Raw genomic sequence first — 19,033 nt, forward strand, 5'->3', positions numbered from 1 at the left:
ATATATTGTGTGTGTATGTGTCTAATATATTGTAATTAATATTGACAAAAAAGAAAAATTATTCATCGATAAATATTCCGCCGTGTCTAAGCTGTTTTCTCAGTCTACGTTCTTTTATCAGTATTGATGAGGGTAGCACCTCTGCCTTTAATTTAGAAGTTCTCGGACTCGAATCCCCATCATTCTTAGTATTTTTCATACATTAAAAAGGTATACTTTTATTAATTACTTGTAATTGAAGGGATAGCCAGTATGCTTAAATTATATGGTACGTCTTGATTGACTTTTAGTTGAATATAGTTTGGGAAAATATTGTCGCCTATATAATGTTCAAAATATCGGCAACAATGAAGGCACAAAATTACTGAAATCCAACTAATTTTCTCCAAAATTAACGAGAATTATTGTTGAACGACAGCTACAACACGATGTTATACTTCGTCTAAAAAATGAGTAGATAGCGGTAATGTAGAAAGAAAAACCATTGTTAGATGTCGTTACCTTCGCGTCCTTCTAACACATTCTAATAAGCTGTGCTAATTGTCAATGGATGACTTGAAGGTTATGTTTACTATTTTGTTTTTACGGTAAATGTCTAATGAAGGTGCTATGCCGCCTTCTTCTGAATGTTGTGCCAGTAATGGAACTGAGAACTTTTCCACCGAACCAAAACCAGCAGATTTACAGCGAAAGCTGTATTTTCTGAATGAGCAACTACAGATTATGGCTCGAGAATTACCTCCGTAAGTTAATTTTTTGAAGTATTTGATTGAATATCTATAATAAATCCTTAAACCATATTATTTTGTCATTTGAAGTGGTAATGTAATGTCTATAAAGTCTAAATAGCACATGGGATTGTGCTTATTTTTAATTAATCCGTTGTGCAGCCAGTTTTTATTTCATTAACTTCTATAATGTTAAGAGTTTCAATTTGTTAGAATAGACTGTAAATATTGTATGTGTTAATTATACATACTAACCGTTGTCACTCATTAATTAATTAGAATTGCTGTTAAAGTTTATTTAAATGTTCCTTACTTAATGTCATAGGTTTTAACTTGTTTTCCCTAATTATTGTTCTGATGCTTACTGAATTGATATAAACGTTAAGTGCAGTTTTATATGATTTGAATACATTAGGTTATTGAGAAGAAATTAATCTTTATATAATAATAAATAATGCAATTTATTTTAAATTAAAGGAATATATATTTTATGTATATATTTTTTATAGAAAATTTCAACAGAGAGTTCCAAATGAACTATTAGCCAGTCTAGCAGAGTCATTGTTGGATAATACTGTGTTTGGAATCGTAAATCATTTAATGGATATACAGCATGTTACAGAGAAACAGTTATTTCAGCAGAGAATGCAGCTTATAAATAAACAACATTGTAAGTGAACATTTTGTTTTTAATAAGCATATGACATGTCAAACTATTGTTTATTTCTTCTCTTATAAACCCACTTAAGTTTTATTATGATAAAATGGTTTTGTTTATAGATTTTTATTGAGATGATGAAATGAAAATGAGCAGCTGAAGTGAATTTATTTTCCAAAAGTTGTAGTCTAATAGTCAGTATTGGAAACCAGTTATTGTTTAAAAAAAATCATTAAATTTATCTTACTAGTATTATTATACTGATACCTTTTAACAATTAGATGAAGCACTACTAAGCTCCAGCAATATGAGTAATTTATGCTTCCAAATGAAATGTTTTAACAATATTTCGTGTAAAAGGAAAAAAAAATTGTGGTGTTGCTGGTTTTTGTATATAAAATTTTCAGTGATATAATGAGTAATGGGGATTACACAAACTTAATTTTATATATAAATAAAGTTTGTGCTCTGATTTTGTTGTGCTCTGATTTAATCATGCTATTTACCTCAATAACACTAGCTCTACGTTGCAATCCTTGTATATATTATTATATACTGGAATTTACTTAATGGAAATATTACCCAGAAAATTGGAAATTTTTTTAGCCTAGACTAAAAAATAGATTTACTTAAACCATGTTCACATACATATATCTATCACTTATGATATTCAGGTCCTACCTATCCACACATAGATAATTCGGCCCTGACCATCTAGACAAATGAATGGAAAAGATTTGATATTGAAGAGTGAGAATAGGGTAGGATTATTGTTTTGAAACATTCATAAAAAAATAGTTAACCAATCCAGATTTCATCCTGTTACGTATACATGTGAATAAGTATTATTTTCTGAAGCTTGCACCTGCCAGTGTCAACCCCCAACTCCTTTTATCATTGTACTAGTTAAACTGTACTGGTAATTAATGTGATACCCGCATACCCTCTATAGTTCAGTGATTAATTATTTCATACATTTTTATCAAAAAAATTGAGCTGATCTTGAAAAGTAACAGCACTAATCATTAAAATGCGGTGTCAGCACCTTTGCTGGTTAGCACTGCCTCGTACCGTGATAACTCAGATGTTTAACTTTGCGTGTGATTAATTTTCATGTAAATCATTGCGTCTTTAAATCTGTACTCAACAGTTCTGTTCCACATTTTTTGAAGCTAGTTTAAAAATTGGAAGAAAAAGAAACTCTGCAGGGGAGCACTTCAGCACGATAGTAAAGAACAAAAAAAAGGTGTATGTATGCAGGTAAGAACTTAATATATTTCATTATTAATGGTTAATTTTTTACAACAATGAAGGGCAAGGCACAAACATGGTGAGTGTTCTTAAATTTTTTGTTTGTCATCCGCCATAAAGGTTAATTCTTAAAGAACATGATTTAAATCTTATCTTTATTAGAATATATTGTATAAACTTACTGTATTAAAAATAATCACTAACATTAAAATAGTTAATTAAATTATAATAGTTCATATTTAGTTATTGATGTTGATGTGTACCATTTAACTATTTTATTAAGACTATAATTATATATGCATTTTCCTCATCTGTTATACAGCATTGCCAATGACTAATGGAAACTTATTTATATATTTCAGCTGAAACAAGAATTATGATGCCACAACCTGTATGCGTTACTGAAGCACCATTAGGGATTTTTGAGCATGAGCTATAGAAGGAATTTTTTCAATATCTGAAGCCTTCATTCACACCAGCAACACCTATCTACTAGCCTCTTCTGAACATCAATCATACAGTGATTGATGTTCAGAATGTCATAAACACATCTGACAATTTGCATCTTCATTGTGATGGTTAGAGCAGCATTCCTAATGAAGGTATTTTCAATTTCATGATCTCCATATCAGTATGACAGAAGGCTGTCTTTGCCAAGTTTGTGAATACAGAAGAAAACAGGCTCCAACTTTATTGCTTCTCAAATTCAAGAAATCCTAGATGAGTATGTAGCCCATAAATTTTTGATACTGATGGAAGATATGACAGAAATTTACAGAAAACTTTTGAAATTGTTAAGAGAAACAATTTGTTGCATTTTGTCATACCTCTTGGTTACCTTGACCATACACTACATTTAACTAGTGGGAGCATCCTTCCCACTAAAACAGCATCCACTTTCATTAAACATGCAATTAATATCGCTAGAAGAATAAAAAATAGCCAAAGGCTCAGTGCTACTTTAGGAAAAATAGACAAAAGGTACATATCATTAAAGCTTCTTGATAAAACTCTTTGGTTGTCAAATTTACATTACCTAGAAATTTATACAGCAATAAAAACGGCTTGCAACTGGCATGAACAAAAATGCCGAGGACCTATTCAAACATCATAAGCATTAAAACTTATGTTTTTGAGAGTAGGGTTTTGTGTTTTTGTAGAAAAAATGATTTCATTATTAAAACTAAAAAGCAATTCAATTCTTGTTCTAGAGGCAACAGAAAAAAAATCACAAAATTATCAAACCACAAATGATTTTGTTTTTTTGAATTCACAAAGTGTGTTATTGTAAAGAATTTAAAAAAGATTTTATTGGTTTTTTTTTTACCAAAAGCTTCCTGTCGGATTTATAGAAACAGAAAAATTTATGGAAAGATTTTCAAAGACATCTGTGCACCCAATTCATGTCACAGCTGATTTATTAAATCCAGCCTCCAGGAGTCTTACTGCACGGAATGGAGTTCATCGACCAAAAAATGACCATGAATGAGAAATAATAACATTAATAAATATAAATAATAATAATAGTAAATATTTGTTATGGTAGAATTAGCAGGATACAGAAGTAACAAAGAAAATATGGGTTAAAGATTTTCTGTGGAGGTCAGTAGAAACAAAGTCCCTCGTAGTGTGGTGGGCAAGACTATGGAATGGAATACAAGGATAGCAGGAGATTTATAAATCTCTGTACTAATCGCAAAGCCTGGACAAAAGTCCCTAGCTGCTGTGTCATTCTTTTTATCTGAATTATTTATTTGGTGGTTAATTTTAATTTATTTTATTTATAAATGGAATTTTGTATTGCGTTCTTATCCTTTAGACCAGATTGTAATACGGACAGGACTAGTGTACAGTACAACACACTAGTCCTGGTATAGTAAACTACGTAGTCGCATTTTATCAGCTCCAGCATTACAAGTGGTAACTGAGAGGTACTTTAATCATTTTGGTTTCATTCACAATAAAAAGAAAAAACCGTCTAATGAAAGAGGACTGGGAAAATCACATTTATAGGTATGTATTTATTATCTTCAGAAAGAAACTTCAAAAGTCACTACACTACCATGGCCACCTTCTCAAAAAAGTGAAGAGAAAGGAAGTGGACAGGAGGATGATAATGACAAAGAAGGCATAGAAAGTAATGATAGTGAACAGTGAATTTTTAGTTATTAAAATATTGTATTTATAGTTATTAAGCAATTTGTACATTTTTTAACTTTAAATATGAAGGTTAGAGTAAAAAGCCTGGTCACATTTTATTTACCAAAAGGCTAGTACAAATATGCTCTTTCTGACTTAGCACATCTTTATATATTTATATAAAGGATTTGTATCTATACAAATATTTGTATCTATTTGCATTTGTATCTATACAAGGTCTGTTCAGAAAATAACAGAATTTTATTTTTTTAACCTTTATTATTAATTTTACAGATTATTGGCTCTTGTTTCCTTCAAAGTATTCCTCTCCCCTATTCATACACTTTTCCAGCGGTGTTTCCACTTTGCAAAGGAATCTGCAAAGGAATCATTTGAAATGGCCTTTTAGATACTTGACAAATTTGCTTTAATCAATATATTTGCATTTACCTATAGTTTCAGAACGACATCCTTTCATCACTGATTTTAATTTTTTAAATAAGAAAAATTCCAAAGGAGCCAGGTCTGGCAAGTAGGGAGGCTGAGGGAGGACAGTCATCTGATTTTTGGCATAAAACTGATGTGTTGACAAATCAAACTGAGTGTGCTGACACATCTTCGTGATGAAGGAACCATGAGTTGTCTTGCCACAACTTTGCTCTCTTTTTACGGATTTTTTCATGTAATTTGTTGTAAAATCCTTGATAGTATGCACAGTTCTCTGTTTCACCTTGAGGCAAGAATTCAAAATGCACAATTTCATTAAAATTGAAATAATGAGAGTGAGTATCACTTTGACATTGGATCGAGACTGATGTGCTTTCGTGGGGCATGGAGATCCTTTGCCAATCCATTGTGATGATTGAACTTTTGTCTCGATGTCGCAGCTGTAAAGCCAGCTTTCATCTCCCATTATGATCCTTTGATGAATATTTCATTGTCATTGGCTTGTTCAAGAAGTTGCTGACAAACACCCAGTCAGTGTTCTTTCTGCTGTTCGGTCATCAAACAAGGATCAAACTTTGCTGCAACATGCTCAATTTTTCAGTCAAAATGTCATGGCACGATCCAATCGGTGATCCTAACCTCTTCTACAGGTTCTCTGACAGTCAACAATTTGCATGCATCAGATCGTTGATTGTCTGAACGTGGGTGTCATCAGTTGAAGTCGAAGACCTTCCTGGTTCTTCATAATCTTGTTTCAGTAGTTGAAACATTTCAGTGAAAGTTTTAAGTGAGATATTAACAAAAGAACATGTTACAGAAGTGGTTATGCAGCACACAATGCTACTAACCGCACTTCATTAAATATCTCTATTTTCGCATAATTATAAATGTTCATTTATTTTCTGAACAGATCTCGTATTTAATCCATAGGTATTCTTAAAGGAAAGGAGAAAGTATGAAATACAAATTTCCACTAAAATTAATTAATTCTAAAAATTCGTAGGTATATTCCCCTAAACGAATTTCAGGGAATTTACCAGTCGCTGATTATGATTGTATAATATTGTTTCTTTTGTGGCTACTGGTACATTTTTTTTTTAAATTATGTAAACATATGAGTATTTAGCATGCAGCTGAAACTATTAGATTTAGATTGGTATAATTTAAACTCATTTAGTATGTTTGTATTGTGTATTTCATAATGTTAATAGTGTTAACATTTGGCTTTTTTTACATTTAGAACATCCAGGTTGTTGTTAATTAAGTAGTATGTGTTTGTAAATGTAGATTCTAGATTTGTTTCTGTGACTTTGTTTACTTAACTAAATTATGTTTAATTAAATAATTTGTTTTAAAGATTTTATGCTAGCATTAATGTGAACTGGTTTTATTGCTTCAGCAAAGATAAAGGTTTGATATTTATTATTTATTTGTTTTGGAATATCACATTCTTAATGAAGAATAATAGACTTAATGTCATCAGTTATTTATTATAGTTGAACCCGTTAGTTTTTTTTTCATGTAGTTTAATATTTATGATTTTGTTTAAATCCACTTATGGTGAAAGTTCATTAGATGATAGGACCTCTTCTTAAGACTCAAATTTAGCTGTAAGTTAATAATTTTCCTCTCCAATAATTTGTGTTTAAAAAAATTAGTCAGTAATATCATACATGTAAACATTTGATACCAGGATATGAAAAAGATTAGAACAATTTATTAATTTTTTTCACAAACCCTTGCAGATTTTTTTTTTTTATTAATATTTTCTCATTATTTGAATTTGTTCTGTATAACTGTTTTTCTATTTTAGTAAATTTCCACAAAAAAAATATGCATAGTCAAAAAAGAAAATTGTAAATAAACACTATTGAAAATAAGAGGAAATAAAGGAAGATCAATGTAATGTTTAATAAGTCAAGCATACAGATGTTTGGTTTTGTTAATGTACATATATTTTACAAGGTCATATAATTAAAAAAATATTAAGTAAATCATATAATATATCAGGTTTTAAAAAAATATATTATAATTTTGTATATATATTAAAATTTCATTTCTGATGTGGAAGAACTGCTATTTGCTTCTTCTGTAATTGAAGTGTTATAATAATAATTATTTTTTACCACATTTTTAAGTTATTATTATCATATTTGATTGATAAACTTTGTAGATAAAGTGCTTCCACATAGTTTTATTTATTTTGATGACATCATTCTGTAAAAAAAGTACTTTATCTTCAAACACTTCCACAAACTGTGACTAGTGATATAAAAATACTGCAAGCATTTAGAACTTAACACATTCAAAAATATTATATTGTTCTGAATAAAATTACTTTAATTTCCCAGATTGAAAGGGTAATTGTTTATTAGTGTAGTGATTATAAAATTATTTTTTATATAAAATACACTAAGCTCTTTTCCATCTTGTGTTTTTAATATCAGTAGGTACCCATGCCTTTATACTAATTAATTTTTCATTAAATTAAATTCTTTTTTGTATTTTCATTTATTATCAGATTATACTTTCCTCTTCAGTATAATAAATAAATGACTAAGAAAGTTGTTTATGATTATTTTATGTAGTGGCTATTCAAGAAATGTTAATGAATCCTGCATTTGATGAAGCAACAAAAGAAGCTCAACAAGCAGCAATGAAAGTAAGACATAAAGAAGAACTTAAGCAGTATGATATGAAACTTATTCTTGAATTAGATCAAAAGGTTTGTTTTTTCTTTATATAGTGTATTTTGTTATAAAGATATTTAATCCTACTTCACTAAAAAGGAATGCCTGATTCTTTACACACATATATACATTGTCATGTGTTTGTGGTTCTGCAAGGATATTGAGAGATTAGCAAACATAAAAATTTGTTATAAATACAATCTGTTAGTCTAAAAACATATAAAATAAAATAAGTAATAGTCAAATAGCAATAAATATATATAAAATAAAAAATATTAATTCAAATTAAAAGGCAAGATTGATTTAATGACAGTTAAATTATGAATACCAAAATATACAGTCCAATTTAATAAAAACTTTATTATGACTGATAGGAACTAATATTGCATTAACAACAGGATAAAAATAATCTAAAGTTCATACATTTCACTCTCTGCAATTATTATTACTTTTACTGTTTACAAAAAAACTACCCTACCATTATGAATGAATAGAATACTGTCACTTATACCACCATTTGCCAATAACTCACCGAATAACCTCTTGTATTCAACCACTGTTCAGACTAGAATACTAGTAACATACTCTTCACTCATTATCAAACACTTATTACTGTTATTATATTATAATCACAACTGCACTGAACTCAGGCTTGCAAAACTACTGACTCTATCTGTTGGTTCCCAGCAGTATATATACCTCCTGGTCTGCAGAACTGGTACCTGATTCATCCTCTCAGTTGATGAAGCATAATAATTTTCATTGTCCACGACCTTATAGTTTTCTGTAACTTCTTTTTCTGATCCGGTAATCGTTCTGGTGTAACAGGAGCTTTTGGAGGTACCATTGTTTATATTATAAAGAAGTAATTGTTAAACAGACCTGTTATTTCAAATAAAGAATCCCTTTTAGTTTCTTCTAGAATCTTCTTTATTTTCTCCCTCTTTCCTTTTAATTGGAAGAAACTAGTTACCCTGCTCATTACAATATATTTATATATATTGTACATTAATATTACATATATATATGCCACCATAAACCATGTAATGTAAACCCCCGAAACACAGTAAATAAGTTAACTTACCATATTCCAAGAGGTCGATTTTTGTAGGATCTTGAATCTTTTGTTATAAATTCTATTATTAGATAAAATCATTTTTATTTATAATTTAATTTATCAAAATTGTTTAATTTTTGAAAATTTTGAGATTTATTTTAGATGAAAATGCAAATTCTGCTGTTCAGTAATGGAATAATAATATCCACTGTGTTTTGGTGGTTTACATTACATTTAATATTAAATTTTATTAGTGCAGTGATCAATATGTTAATGATATATATCATTAATTATTCGAGGTTTAATAAAAAAATATTCAAAATTTTAGTTTTTTCTCTTTTAAATACCTCTGGAATACAATTTCTGATAGGGCGTTTAGCTCCTTCAATGATTCTGTCTTTATGTCTTCAATGTGAGCAAAACATCATCTTTCATGATTCTTTTCAGCTTTGAGAATATGAAGAAGTCAGAGGGGGCCATGTCTGGCAAATATGGAGGCCATCATAACTGTTTTTGAACAGGTGTATTTTCATAGTGCAGTTGCCATGAATTGTTTCACCACAAGTCTGGGCATATTTTTCTGATTGCTTCACATAAATGACGTATAACTTCCAGGTAGTAATTTTTATTGACTCTCTAATAGTGATTCGGTAATTGTCCATAATCATTTTCTTCACTTTTTTAATGTTGTCATCAGTTGCTGTGCTGGGACGTCCAGAGCACTTAACTACTTCAGTCTTCATGGTCTTCTTGGAAACATTCGTTCCATTTGTAAATGTTTGTTTTATTCATAGAAGAATCACCAAATGCAACATTCAACATTTCCAATGCAGTCGTATCTTTCTTAAAGCAAAATTTAATCAAAATTCTTTTTCCACCTTTTCCACAAGTAAAAATCACCGACCATACCAAAACAGTGATAGCATTTTGATAGCCAACAATACCAGCACAAAAAAAATTGTGACGTTGGACTTACACATCTTGGGAAATTTAACATATTTTTTTATCAAACCAGATTTTATATATATATATATATATATATATATATATATATGAATGTACACTTTAATATTTATAAACTCTTTTTTTTTCTAAAATCAAGACCCATATCACTTCTTTATAAGACAAATCTTACCTTATTTGTGTATTTGCATAATTTTTCATGAAACTACTCTCACAGAATTCCGCATCATCAGTAGTGTGTAATATTTATAAAATTACATATTAAACATAAAATTGAAGAATTAAAAAATTAAAATTGGGATTACATATACAAGAGTACATGAAGTCATTAAATAAAATAAAAACAAACATTTAATAACATGTATATGGCTAGCCAAATATTACAGTACTCTATTTAAATAAATATTTTATGTAATATCTATGAAGGTGCTGCTGCTATCTATTGCAGCTTTTATGAGTGTGTCTCCTTCAAAATCCTATCTGTAAGTTGATAAAGTTGAATCTTTGTTTATATATATATATATATATATATATATAAAATATTTTTCTAAAATATCTAGGTTTCTATTTTTCCTTTTTTAATTTCTAATATTTCTAAATTAATATTAACATCAGAAATGGAATGTTTGTTGTTTATAAGGTGATCCGCAACATTAGAGAAGCTCAGTTTCTTATTTTTATAATGCCTAAAATGTTCATAAAATCTGGCTTTAAACAATTTATTGATTTTACGTATATAAATATCCTCACTAAAAGAATTTCAAGATATAAGAATTGGTAATTTGATTAAGATAAGAGATAATAATAATAACATAAATCTGTATGATAACAAGTTTCAAAAAAATGTTGTGAATAAAAACAAAAACAGTGCTTCAAGTTTTAGTGATACACAAGAAAAATCAAAAACTTATACTAATATTAATAATAAATTTTAAATTTGACAGATGTTAACTTGGATGACAATGAACAGTCAATGAACAATTGCCATGTGGTAATAACAAGAATAATATCAAAAATATTACGGTCGATTCTGAAATAAATATTAATAAAATAAATTTTGACATTAGTAGGAAATAATAATATTTCCTACTATATTATTTTTTATAATAATATTCTAACATTAGTAGTAGTATTATTAGTAGAGTTTTTTAATAAACCACCTTTTAATAAAAAAGTAATTTATATGAAAATGATTGTGTTATATTAAAATATGATAAAAGTAATACAGCTGTTATCACATAACTGCAAAATATAATATTTTAATGAAACAATTTGTAACCAAAAATAATTTTAAAGAAATAAAAGACCCTACCAATAAATTTTTAAAAATAACAAAAAGTTTAATAGCAAAATATTGAACTGTTTTTAATTATAATAAATTTTTAAGATACTGTACCAGATTATACCCTTTTGAAGCAGTTGCTCCAAAAGCAACAGGACTTCCAAAAATACATAAACCTGGCATCCCAATCTGTGACCTTTGATTGATTTTACATTGCTCCACCTTATACTATTTCCAAAATAATAGATAAAATCCTTATGGTAAAAATGAATTTATATTACACTTATAACATAAAAAATGGGTATGAATTTGCAAATAAATTAAAAAACTTCACAGTTGGCAAAAACACTAGGATGGTAAGTTGTGATATAATACTTATTGATAAAAAAATTAAAATTAAATAAAATTCATATAATTAGAAACAAATTTATAATCATGAAGACCCTAAATTTATTTATAACATCACTATTATAAGGAATATATGTTAACAAAACTACTTTGATTTTAACTACAAGTGTTATACACAGGAAAATACTTTGCTTATGGGATTTCCTTTGTCAGCTATTATGTCAGAGATATACTTAGAAGATTTAGAGAATAAAATAGTTTATGGCATTATTCACACACATAAGGTTTTATTATGAACTAGTTATGTTGACAAAGTACTATATTTTATATCTTTATTAAGATTTTATTTGAAGTTTTCATATCAGATTTTACAAAAGATTTTTTTTTTAATGTCAAAATATTCCAATACTCTGAGGCATTTTATTATTGCTCATATTTCTCAAGCAATAATAATCCATAAAGTTCTTTACCTTAGAAAGAAAAAAAAAATCATTACTTACTCAGAAGAGAATCCTCAATCAGTCACGAAAAAAAAAAATATTTTCTCCTGAGATATTTTACTACTATTCTTATACATGTAAATCTAAAAAAAGGTTACTGAATGTGTAAATTAGAAATTTTTTTTAGAAGGAAACCTAATGCATTTTTTCTTTTCTTTGTAAATTGTATCTCGAATAATTAAATATAATTTACTTTAAAAATTTACAAAAAATAGAAGAATGTAATATTTGAAATATCTGCAATCATTTTATGCATATGATTTTGTTTAGAAGGTTACTAAAATGCTAAAGCTGATCTTGTCCTAAGGGTTTTTTCCGTGGAAATGGAAAATTTTCCTTTTGCCTTTCCCTTATGTGGCTCACTATTGTTTTCAGAATTTTATAAAACCAAATGAACAAAAGCAAGATTCATTATTCTCCCTTTGTACATATATAAATTTGTTGTATAATAAATTTTTCTAAACAAAAATAACACTTAACATGATAAACATTCTAGCATTCACTCAATTTTCAACTGCTGTGATTACTTGCAAAATTTTAAATTGAAAATCATTAATACAAAAGAAACAAGAAAATGTATAAGTTCTTGATTTTATCAAATTTAGTGATTGGAATTATGATTATTGTGACTGCATAATTGTCATACTTTTCCAACAGTACCATTTAAGAAAAAAAACAAAATACAGCTACTGTTAGCAAATCAGCAGCCATCAGTTCTAGGATTAATGCTTCAATTATTATATTATTATCTTTTTCAGGTCAGTGATCAGCAGCGTATTTTAGATATGGCAGGAGTACCTGGATTTGATGTAACTAATGATCCAGTTAAAATTCAAGTACAAATAAGATTATTAGATTTTATTCTAAGATTAAGTCAAATGGAAGTTCCATGACATTACAATGTAAGTGGTAGTGGTAGTTTTCAGTATTGACTGTTGCACTATGTGTTATAAATTTATTTATTTATGTGATTAATTGCATTTTCTCTTTTTTTATTTTTGTACAGCGTACCTCATTAAATTGTAATAATTGTTATATGTTATATTAAAGAGTTAAGCTTTGACTTTTCACATATCATTTTTTATATAAAAAAGTAAATAAATAAATAGATATCTAATTTCATTTAATTTTGAATGTTAAGGAATGGTATTTATAAAGAGACAACTAGGTCCTCTACAAGGTTATTCAATTTTTTTTACAAGAAAAGAATTGATTTAAGCTGCCTTAAGTCCTCCTTTGTGGCTTTGGTGGGACTGAAAAATTTTCATAAAACTTCAAATAAAAAGTCTGTCTTTTTGTATATTTTTATGATTTGTAAAAAATATAGCATGGGTATATTTTTGTCAACAACAGTCTTGATATTTGAGATGTGTGTAAAGTTTATATATCAATCTAAGATGAATGCTGAAATTATCTGAAATTGTATATATATATATTATTAAATGAAATATAATAAGATTCTCAATTAGTTTTGTAACTGAACCTGTTGGTGCATCATTATTAAGTAAATATTTTAAATAAGTTAAAAATAAAAAATTTATATTGTGAAAAATATATATTTTTATAAGAACATTTATCATCTAATTTTCTTCTCAGTTTTGTCAGTATTATAATCAATACATTATTGAAAATTTGATTCACTATTTACTTCACTTTTTGTTCCTTGATTCTATTAACCATTTAGTTTGCTAGCTACCTAAACTCAGTTTCCTTGAAATGTTAGTACTACATTTTTAGCACTTCTCATTAGAATTACTTATTCATTGTTAAAATTTTTAGTCTAATTTTTTTTTACTTTAATAACAGTTGATTATCTGTCAAATTGTTTTCATTATATCAGTATAAATATTTTACATTCAGATGATTTATCAAATCAGTTTGTCACTAGCTGGTTTATTATGTTGGGTGTACATTGACATGCATTTGTTATATTATTTTTTTGGTTTGAATAGAAATTCTGAAGTGCAATTTTTGTTGTACAAGTAGCGATTCAATTTGTTATACTGCAATGAATTCCAATGCTGATCATGTTATATTGTCTAGAATTAGCAATATACCAATCTATTTTTATTATTGTGGCTTAGTTTACAATTAGGTTTCCTTTAAATGACCTCTTCATTCCCAACACTAATTCCTAACTTTTCAATCCTGCTTAAACTGTTACATCAATATTTTATCAGTTTATGTAATCTATTTTTTATTATTATTATCATGGATGCTGGCCTTTCTTGATTCCTAAAAAAGAGTTACATTTTCTGTACACACTTCCTTCACAAAATTGTTTTGCCTATCACACAGTTCTTGTCATGGTAAACAGCCATTTCCTAACTGAGCTTGAAGTTTACTAAAAATCTTAGTAAACTTGAGCTTTATATTCAAGAGTAACATTTTATTTAAGATTCCATTATGCAGCACTACTTAATTTGTACTATCTACTTAAGTTGTAGATAGCTTACATCAGTATGAATTACTAAAAATGTGTTAAAATAACCATAAATTACAGGTGTATTATGGCAAGGAAGAAATTAAATTCATTAATATATTTGTATCATTCTTGTAGAATGTAATTGGCATATTTATGGATATTTCTTTTATACAATTAAGTAAATAGGCAAGTTATAGTAATAATGTAATTTGTCTGTTTATGGCATGATTATTAATTCACTTATGTATCATAATATACTCATATATATTATGATAAATAAGACTTACTACTTACTTACTGGTCAATGGCTACTCTTGGCTGTTGAGCCATTTTGTGAGGCGCTGACCAGTATAAATGGGCAGTGTAAACGGGGCCTTCAACATAACTCTGTAGGTCCCCAGATGATCTGCTTCCATAGTTTCATGGCCACAGAGTTGGCATGTTGGAGAGGTCAGCACCCATATCCGATGTAGGTGCAAGGCCAGATAGTCATGTCTGGTTCTTAATCTAAATGCAACAACGCTGATAGTTCAAGGGAGGCTACAGCTTATAGGGCCATGTGTGACAATCTCCCACTTCTTGCCTGCCGCTGATTCTTTGCGGTTTTCACAAATCCATTTATTGACTGCAGAGTTCATTTGCGCTTTGGTGAATCAAGAGAAGGATTGCTGGATGGCTGAGATAGAGAGGTTCCCGGCTTTGGCAATTTGTCAGCCATTTCATTAACATATATGTTAACATGGCTGGGAACCCATTGGAACTTCAACTGCTAGCCTTGATATCCCAGTTTGTTTAAGGTCTTCCTGCACTCCAAAGTTCCTCTGCAGTCAGTTATAGTGTTACATGACAAGTTCCGGGGTTGGCTGCTTGCGAATTGACAAAGAAAACTGTCTTCTGTGTGGAAAGGATTTCAAGTTTGGTGGCGGCTGCTTGAATCGCAGCAATCTCGCCGTCAAAATTGCTCTGTGCTCGCCGTCAAAATTGCTCTGTGCAAGGTGCCCTAGAAATGGCGACAGTAGTACGCGGCTCCAGTTCCGGTATTGATGATTCGTCTTTATAAATGTGTAATCATTCCTGTTCTGGATAATCTTCATGAATGGTTTGGAACGCAGCCTGTTTTAATTTTGCCTCATAAGAGACGTGTTTTGGTAGTTGGTGATATTTTAAGTTATATTTGGCTTGCAGCAGATAGTTGAAAGAATCTTGATAGGTTTTAAGTGGTGTTATATCTACAGGTGTCAGGCCATACTTCTCATATAAGTTCTTATTTGCAGTGAGTGGTGCAGGAGCCTGCTTGTTACTTGCTGGAAACTGTCCCACTGTTTCTTATACACTCTTCTTCAATCTTCCCAGAAGTGCAGTGCACTTCTTTCACAGTGAACATGAGGCTGCCACCAGGGTGAATTTAGCAGCACCAGTTATTAGTCTCAGAGCAGTGTTCTGGACAAGGTTCATTTTATATGCAGTTGTGGAACTGGCAGTGATTGTCACCTTACTTCCATATTCCAGGACTAGTCTAATGTATGTTTTATACGTTGTCATTAACACTTCCCGGTTAGCTCTCCATTTCGCAGCAGAGTCTTTTCAATAGATGCGTCCTTTTCATTGCTCTTCGCATGCACTGTTTGACATGTGGTTTCCAGGTGAGTCGTCAGTCCCCAGGGTAAACTTTCAGTATTTAGAAAGTTGCTTTCTTCCTGTGCTTGAGCCTTATAGGAGATACTTATCGCCGGTACGTTTGTGGAAAGCGTAAACAGTTGGAATCTAGTTTTTGTGGTATTAACAGTCATAGCATTACGTGTTGCCCAGATTTCAAAATTCAGCAATGCCTAATTGAAGCATTCTTCCAATGCCTTTACATTACTACTAATAGCCCAGATGAGATCAAATGTGTACAGGAGGGCCTTGATTCCTTGTACTTATCTGACTGCGCCTAAAGATGTCATTGATCATAATGGTGAATAGTGTACAACTCAGAACAGCACCCTTTGCTAGACCTTCTTTTTGAATGCAGAATTTTGAAGTACTGTGGTTGTGGCATACTCAGATTAATCTTTGGCAAAAGAAAAGACTTGATCCATTTGAATAAGCATCCAGAGATATTACACATGGCCAGCTTGTGAATGAGCATGCATCGCTAGACGGTATCATATGCTGCTTTCAGGTCGACCAAAACCACTAGTGTAGACATCTTTCTGTGATATCTGTCTTTGACTTGTGTGAAGTAAACAACATGGTTGATAGGGCTTTGATGTCTGCGGAAGCCAACTTTAGCATTGTATACAATTCCACATGTTTCGATGGTTTACATGTAAACTGGTTTAGATGGTTGACAGCCATCTTCTCTGCAACTTTACAACAAGAGCTTGTTAGGGATATAGGCCTGTAGCTTTCAGCTGGACTGGTGTCTACCATTTTTTAATAGGGTGATAATTTCTGCCTTTTGCCATTGCTGCATGATGTGACTCTGCTATATCAAGTTTATAGTGCCAAACAGGGTTTCCTTAGCTTTTTCCCCAAGGTGGATTAATAGTTCTGGGAATATTCTATCAGATCGTGCTGCTTTGTTAGGGACAAAGCATTGTCCAATTCCTGGATGGTAAAATCAGCTTTGAAAACTTTTATGGTTTTCCTAACATGAGAAACTCTTTGGATGCTTCAGAAGTATTTTTGTCACAAATTTGTCTCCTTTCACATGTCTAACATTGGCTTAATGCGTACATAAAGCATTAGCAACATCACTGGGACTTTGGGATTTCATGCTACATTGTAATGATTGTTGTACTTTCTGAATACTATCATTATTTAGACGTGATATGTATCAACGCACTTTTACTCTGACTTTTTGATAGTCTAGCGTGGATAAGAAGCTCCTAAAAGCAGAACGCCTGGCATTTACTATTTCTTTCTGTAGTTTTGCTTGGTCTCTTCTAAGGGTTTTAAGGTCCTCATTGTCCTTGGTTCTTTCCGCTTTATGGTGGCTTTCATCTCATGTTTTCCTTAGATCAATAACCCTTGAAGTCCAGAAAGGTTTGAATTTCTTTGTTTGGCCTCGGGGAATACACTTGTCAGCGCACCAGAGGATGGCTTAGTTCAAAGCCGCAATGGTTACTTCAGGGGAGGTTGCAATCATAGAGTCCTGAAGCACAGAGTCAGTAAGCTTTTTATATTCATCTCAGTCTGTCTTTTTAAAGTTCTAATGTGGGGCTCAATTTTCATTGTACGGCACCTACAACATAGTCATGGCCTCTGTGACAACATCCATTAGCATTGTTGAGCAAGATGTCATTGGTTTCTCCAGACAAGCGTGGGTGGATAACAATCAAATCAGGTTGTGAAAGTAAGGTAGGTGTGTATCCATAACATCCAAGGCACTTTCCTGATGGCGAGTAACCCTTACTTGGAGAAGGACTGTTGCCAACAAGAATGGTATTTGGTTGAATGTTTCTCTCCAGCGGATTCATAGGAAGAACAATCTCCTGGAGGGTTGTACAAACCAAAAACTGTGAAATGTTGCTGATTTTTCCGTATGTCAACCATGACTAGTTCCAGTGTGTCATTTTTCCCCATCCTGTGCACGATGCTGCATTTCGCAGTCAGGCTGCTCTATACTTCCACAAAGATTCTTGATGCTATTTGGCAGGATCTTTTAAGTATATTCACAGCATAACCATTAGTTCAGTAATATCCAGGATTTCTGTAGCAACCCCTGCTAAAGCAGTAAAGTATACATCACGTTTGCCTGGGAGATGTTTCGTTTGAATTGTAAAAATGTACTGCCATTCAGGCCTCTTGCATTCCAATAAATAATGCAAAGGCTAATGTCAGAGCTCTGAGAAGAGCTGATTTGGTCGAGGTATGAAGCCAACCTAATTTAGTCAGCGCATTTTAAGGCGGCTCTTGTTGATTGCTTAGATTACTCAGGGACACCATGAGCAGGCGATCAACTTCACCCCCTTTTCTATTTTGATTATTAATGCATATTATTATAAACTTCCTATTATTTAAACTGGTAACTTCTGTTTATAATTTATAGTGTAAGCTTATCTGAAATCTAGATTTTTGTTTCATTTAAAATAATAACTTTTATATATTGTGTTAAATTGAATAAAATAATCGTGTATGATATAGGAAAATCTTAAAAATAAATGTTTTCATTTTGTGGTTTATATTCAGCTTTAAAAAAATATAAAATTGTAATCTTGTTTATTCTAGTTAAATATTGTTCTTCAATATTCCACTAGGCCAAGTAATCAGTAATACCATTCTTAAAATTAAAAATTACTTAAAATATATAATTTGACAGAAGGTGCCTCTTATAACATGAAAGGAGAATTAATGTTTCACTAGCAACTTAATTGCTAATAGAAATAACATGCTAAATAAACATCTCATTACTTGTTGGAGGAGGTCCAGTCATGGCTGCAGCAACCTCCAAGTCTCTTGATCTCAGCTCTCCTTGTCATTCTATCGTAGCTTTCCTTCCTTGCCTTATATTATCTAGCACCTGGCTTCTTCCTTTTCCTCTTCCGTATCCCCTTCACC

At 30.5% G+C, this 19,033-nt stretch overlaps 1 protein-coding gene across 4 annotated transcripts in view; it reads left to right on the plus strand.

The window, feature by feature from the left end:
* Positions 1–503: 503 nt before the first annotated feature.
* Positions 504–19,033, plus strand: part of gdl (gonadal protein gdl) — a 51,325-nt gene continuing 32,795 nt past the window's right edge. For 3 of the 4 annotated variants that reach the window (XM_075376733.1, XM_075376735.1, XM_075376734.1), the window contains exons 1-4: positions 504–743; positions 1,238–1,398; positions 7,812–7,948; positions 12,822–12,965. In XM_075376733.1, the coding sequence (XP_075232848.1) occupies positions 592–743; positions 1,238–1,398; positions 7,812–7,948; positions 12,822–12,956 (585 nt within the window). In that variant the 5' untranslated portion in view covers positions 504–591 and the 3' untranslated portion in view covers positions 12,957–12,965. Of the gene's footprint in view, positions 744–1,237; positions 1,399–7,811; positions 7,949–12,821; positions 13,705–19,033 lie in introns of those variants that run through there. The other variant, XM_075376732.1, reaches the window with a different exon arrangement.

Source organism: Lycorma delicatula, chromosome 10 (genome assembly GCF_047948215.1).
Source record: "Lycorma delicatula isolate Av1 chromosome 10, ASM4794821v1, whole genome shotgun sequence".
In the NCBI taxonomy this organism is placed as follows: domain Eukaryota; kingdom Metazoa; phylum Arthropoda; class Insecta; order Hemiptera; family Fulgoridae; genus Lycorma; species Lycorma delicatula.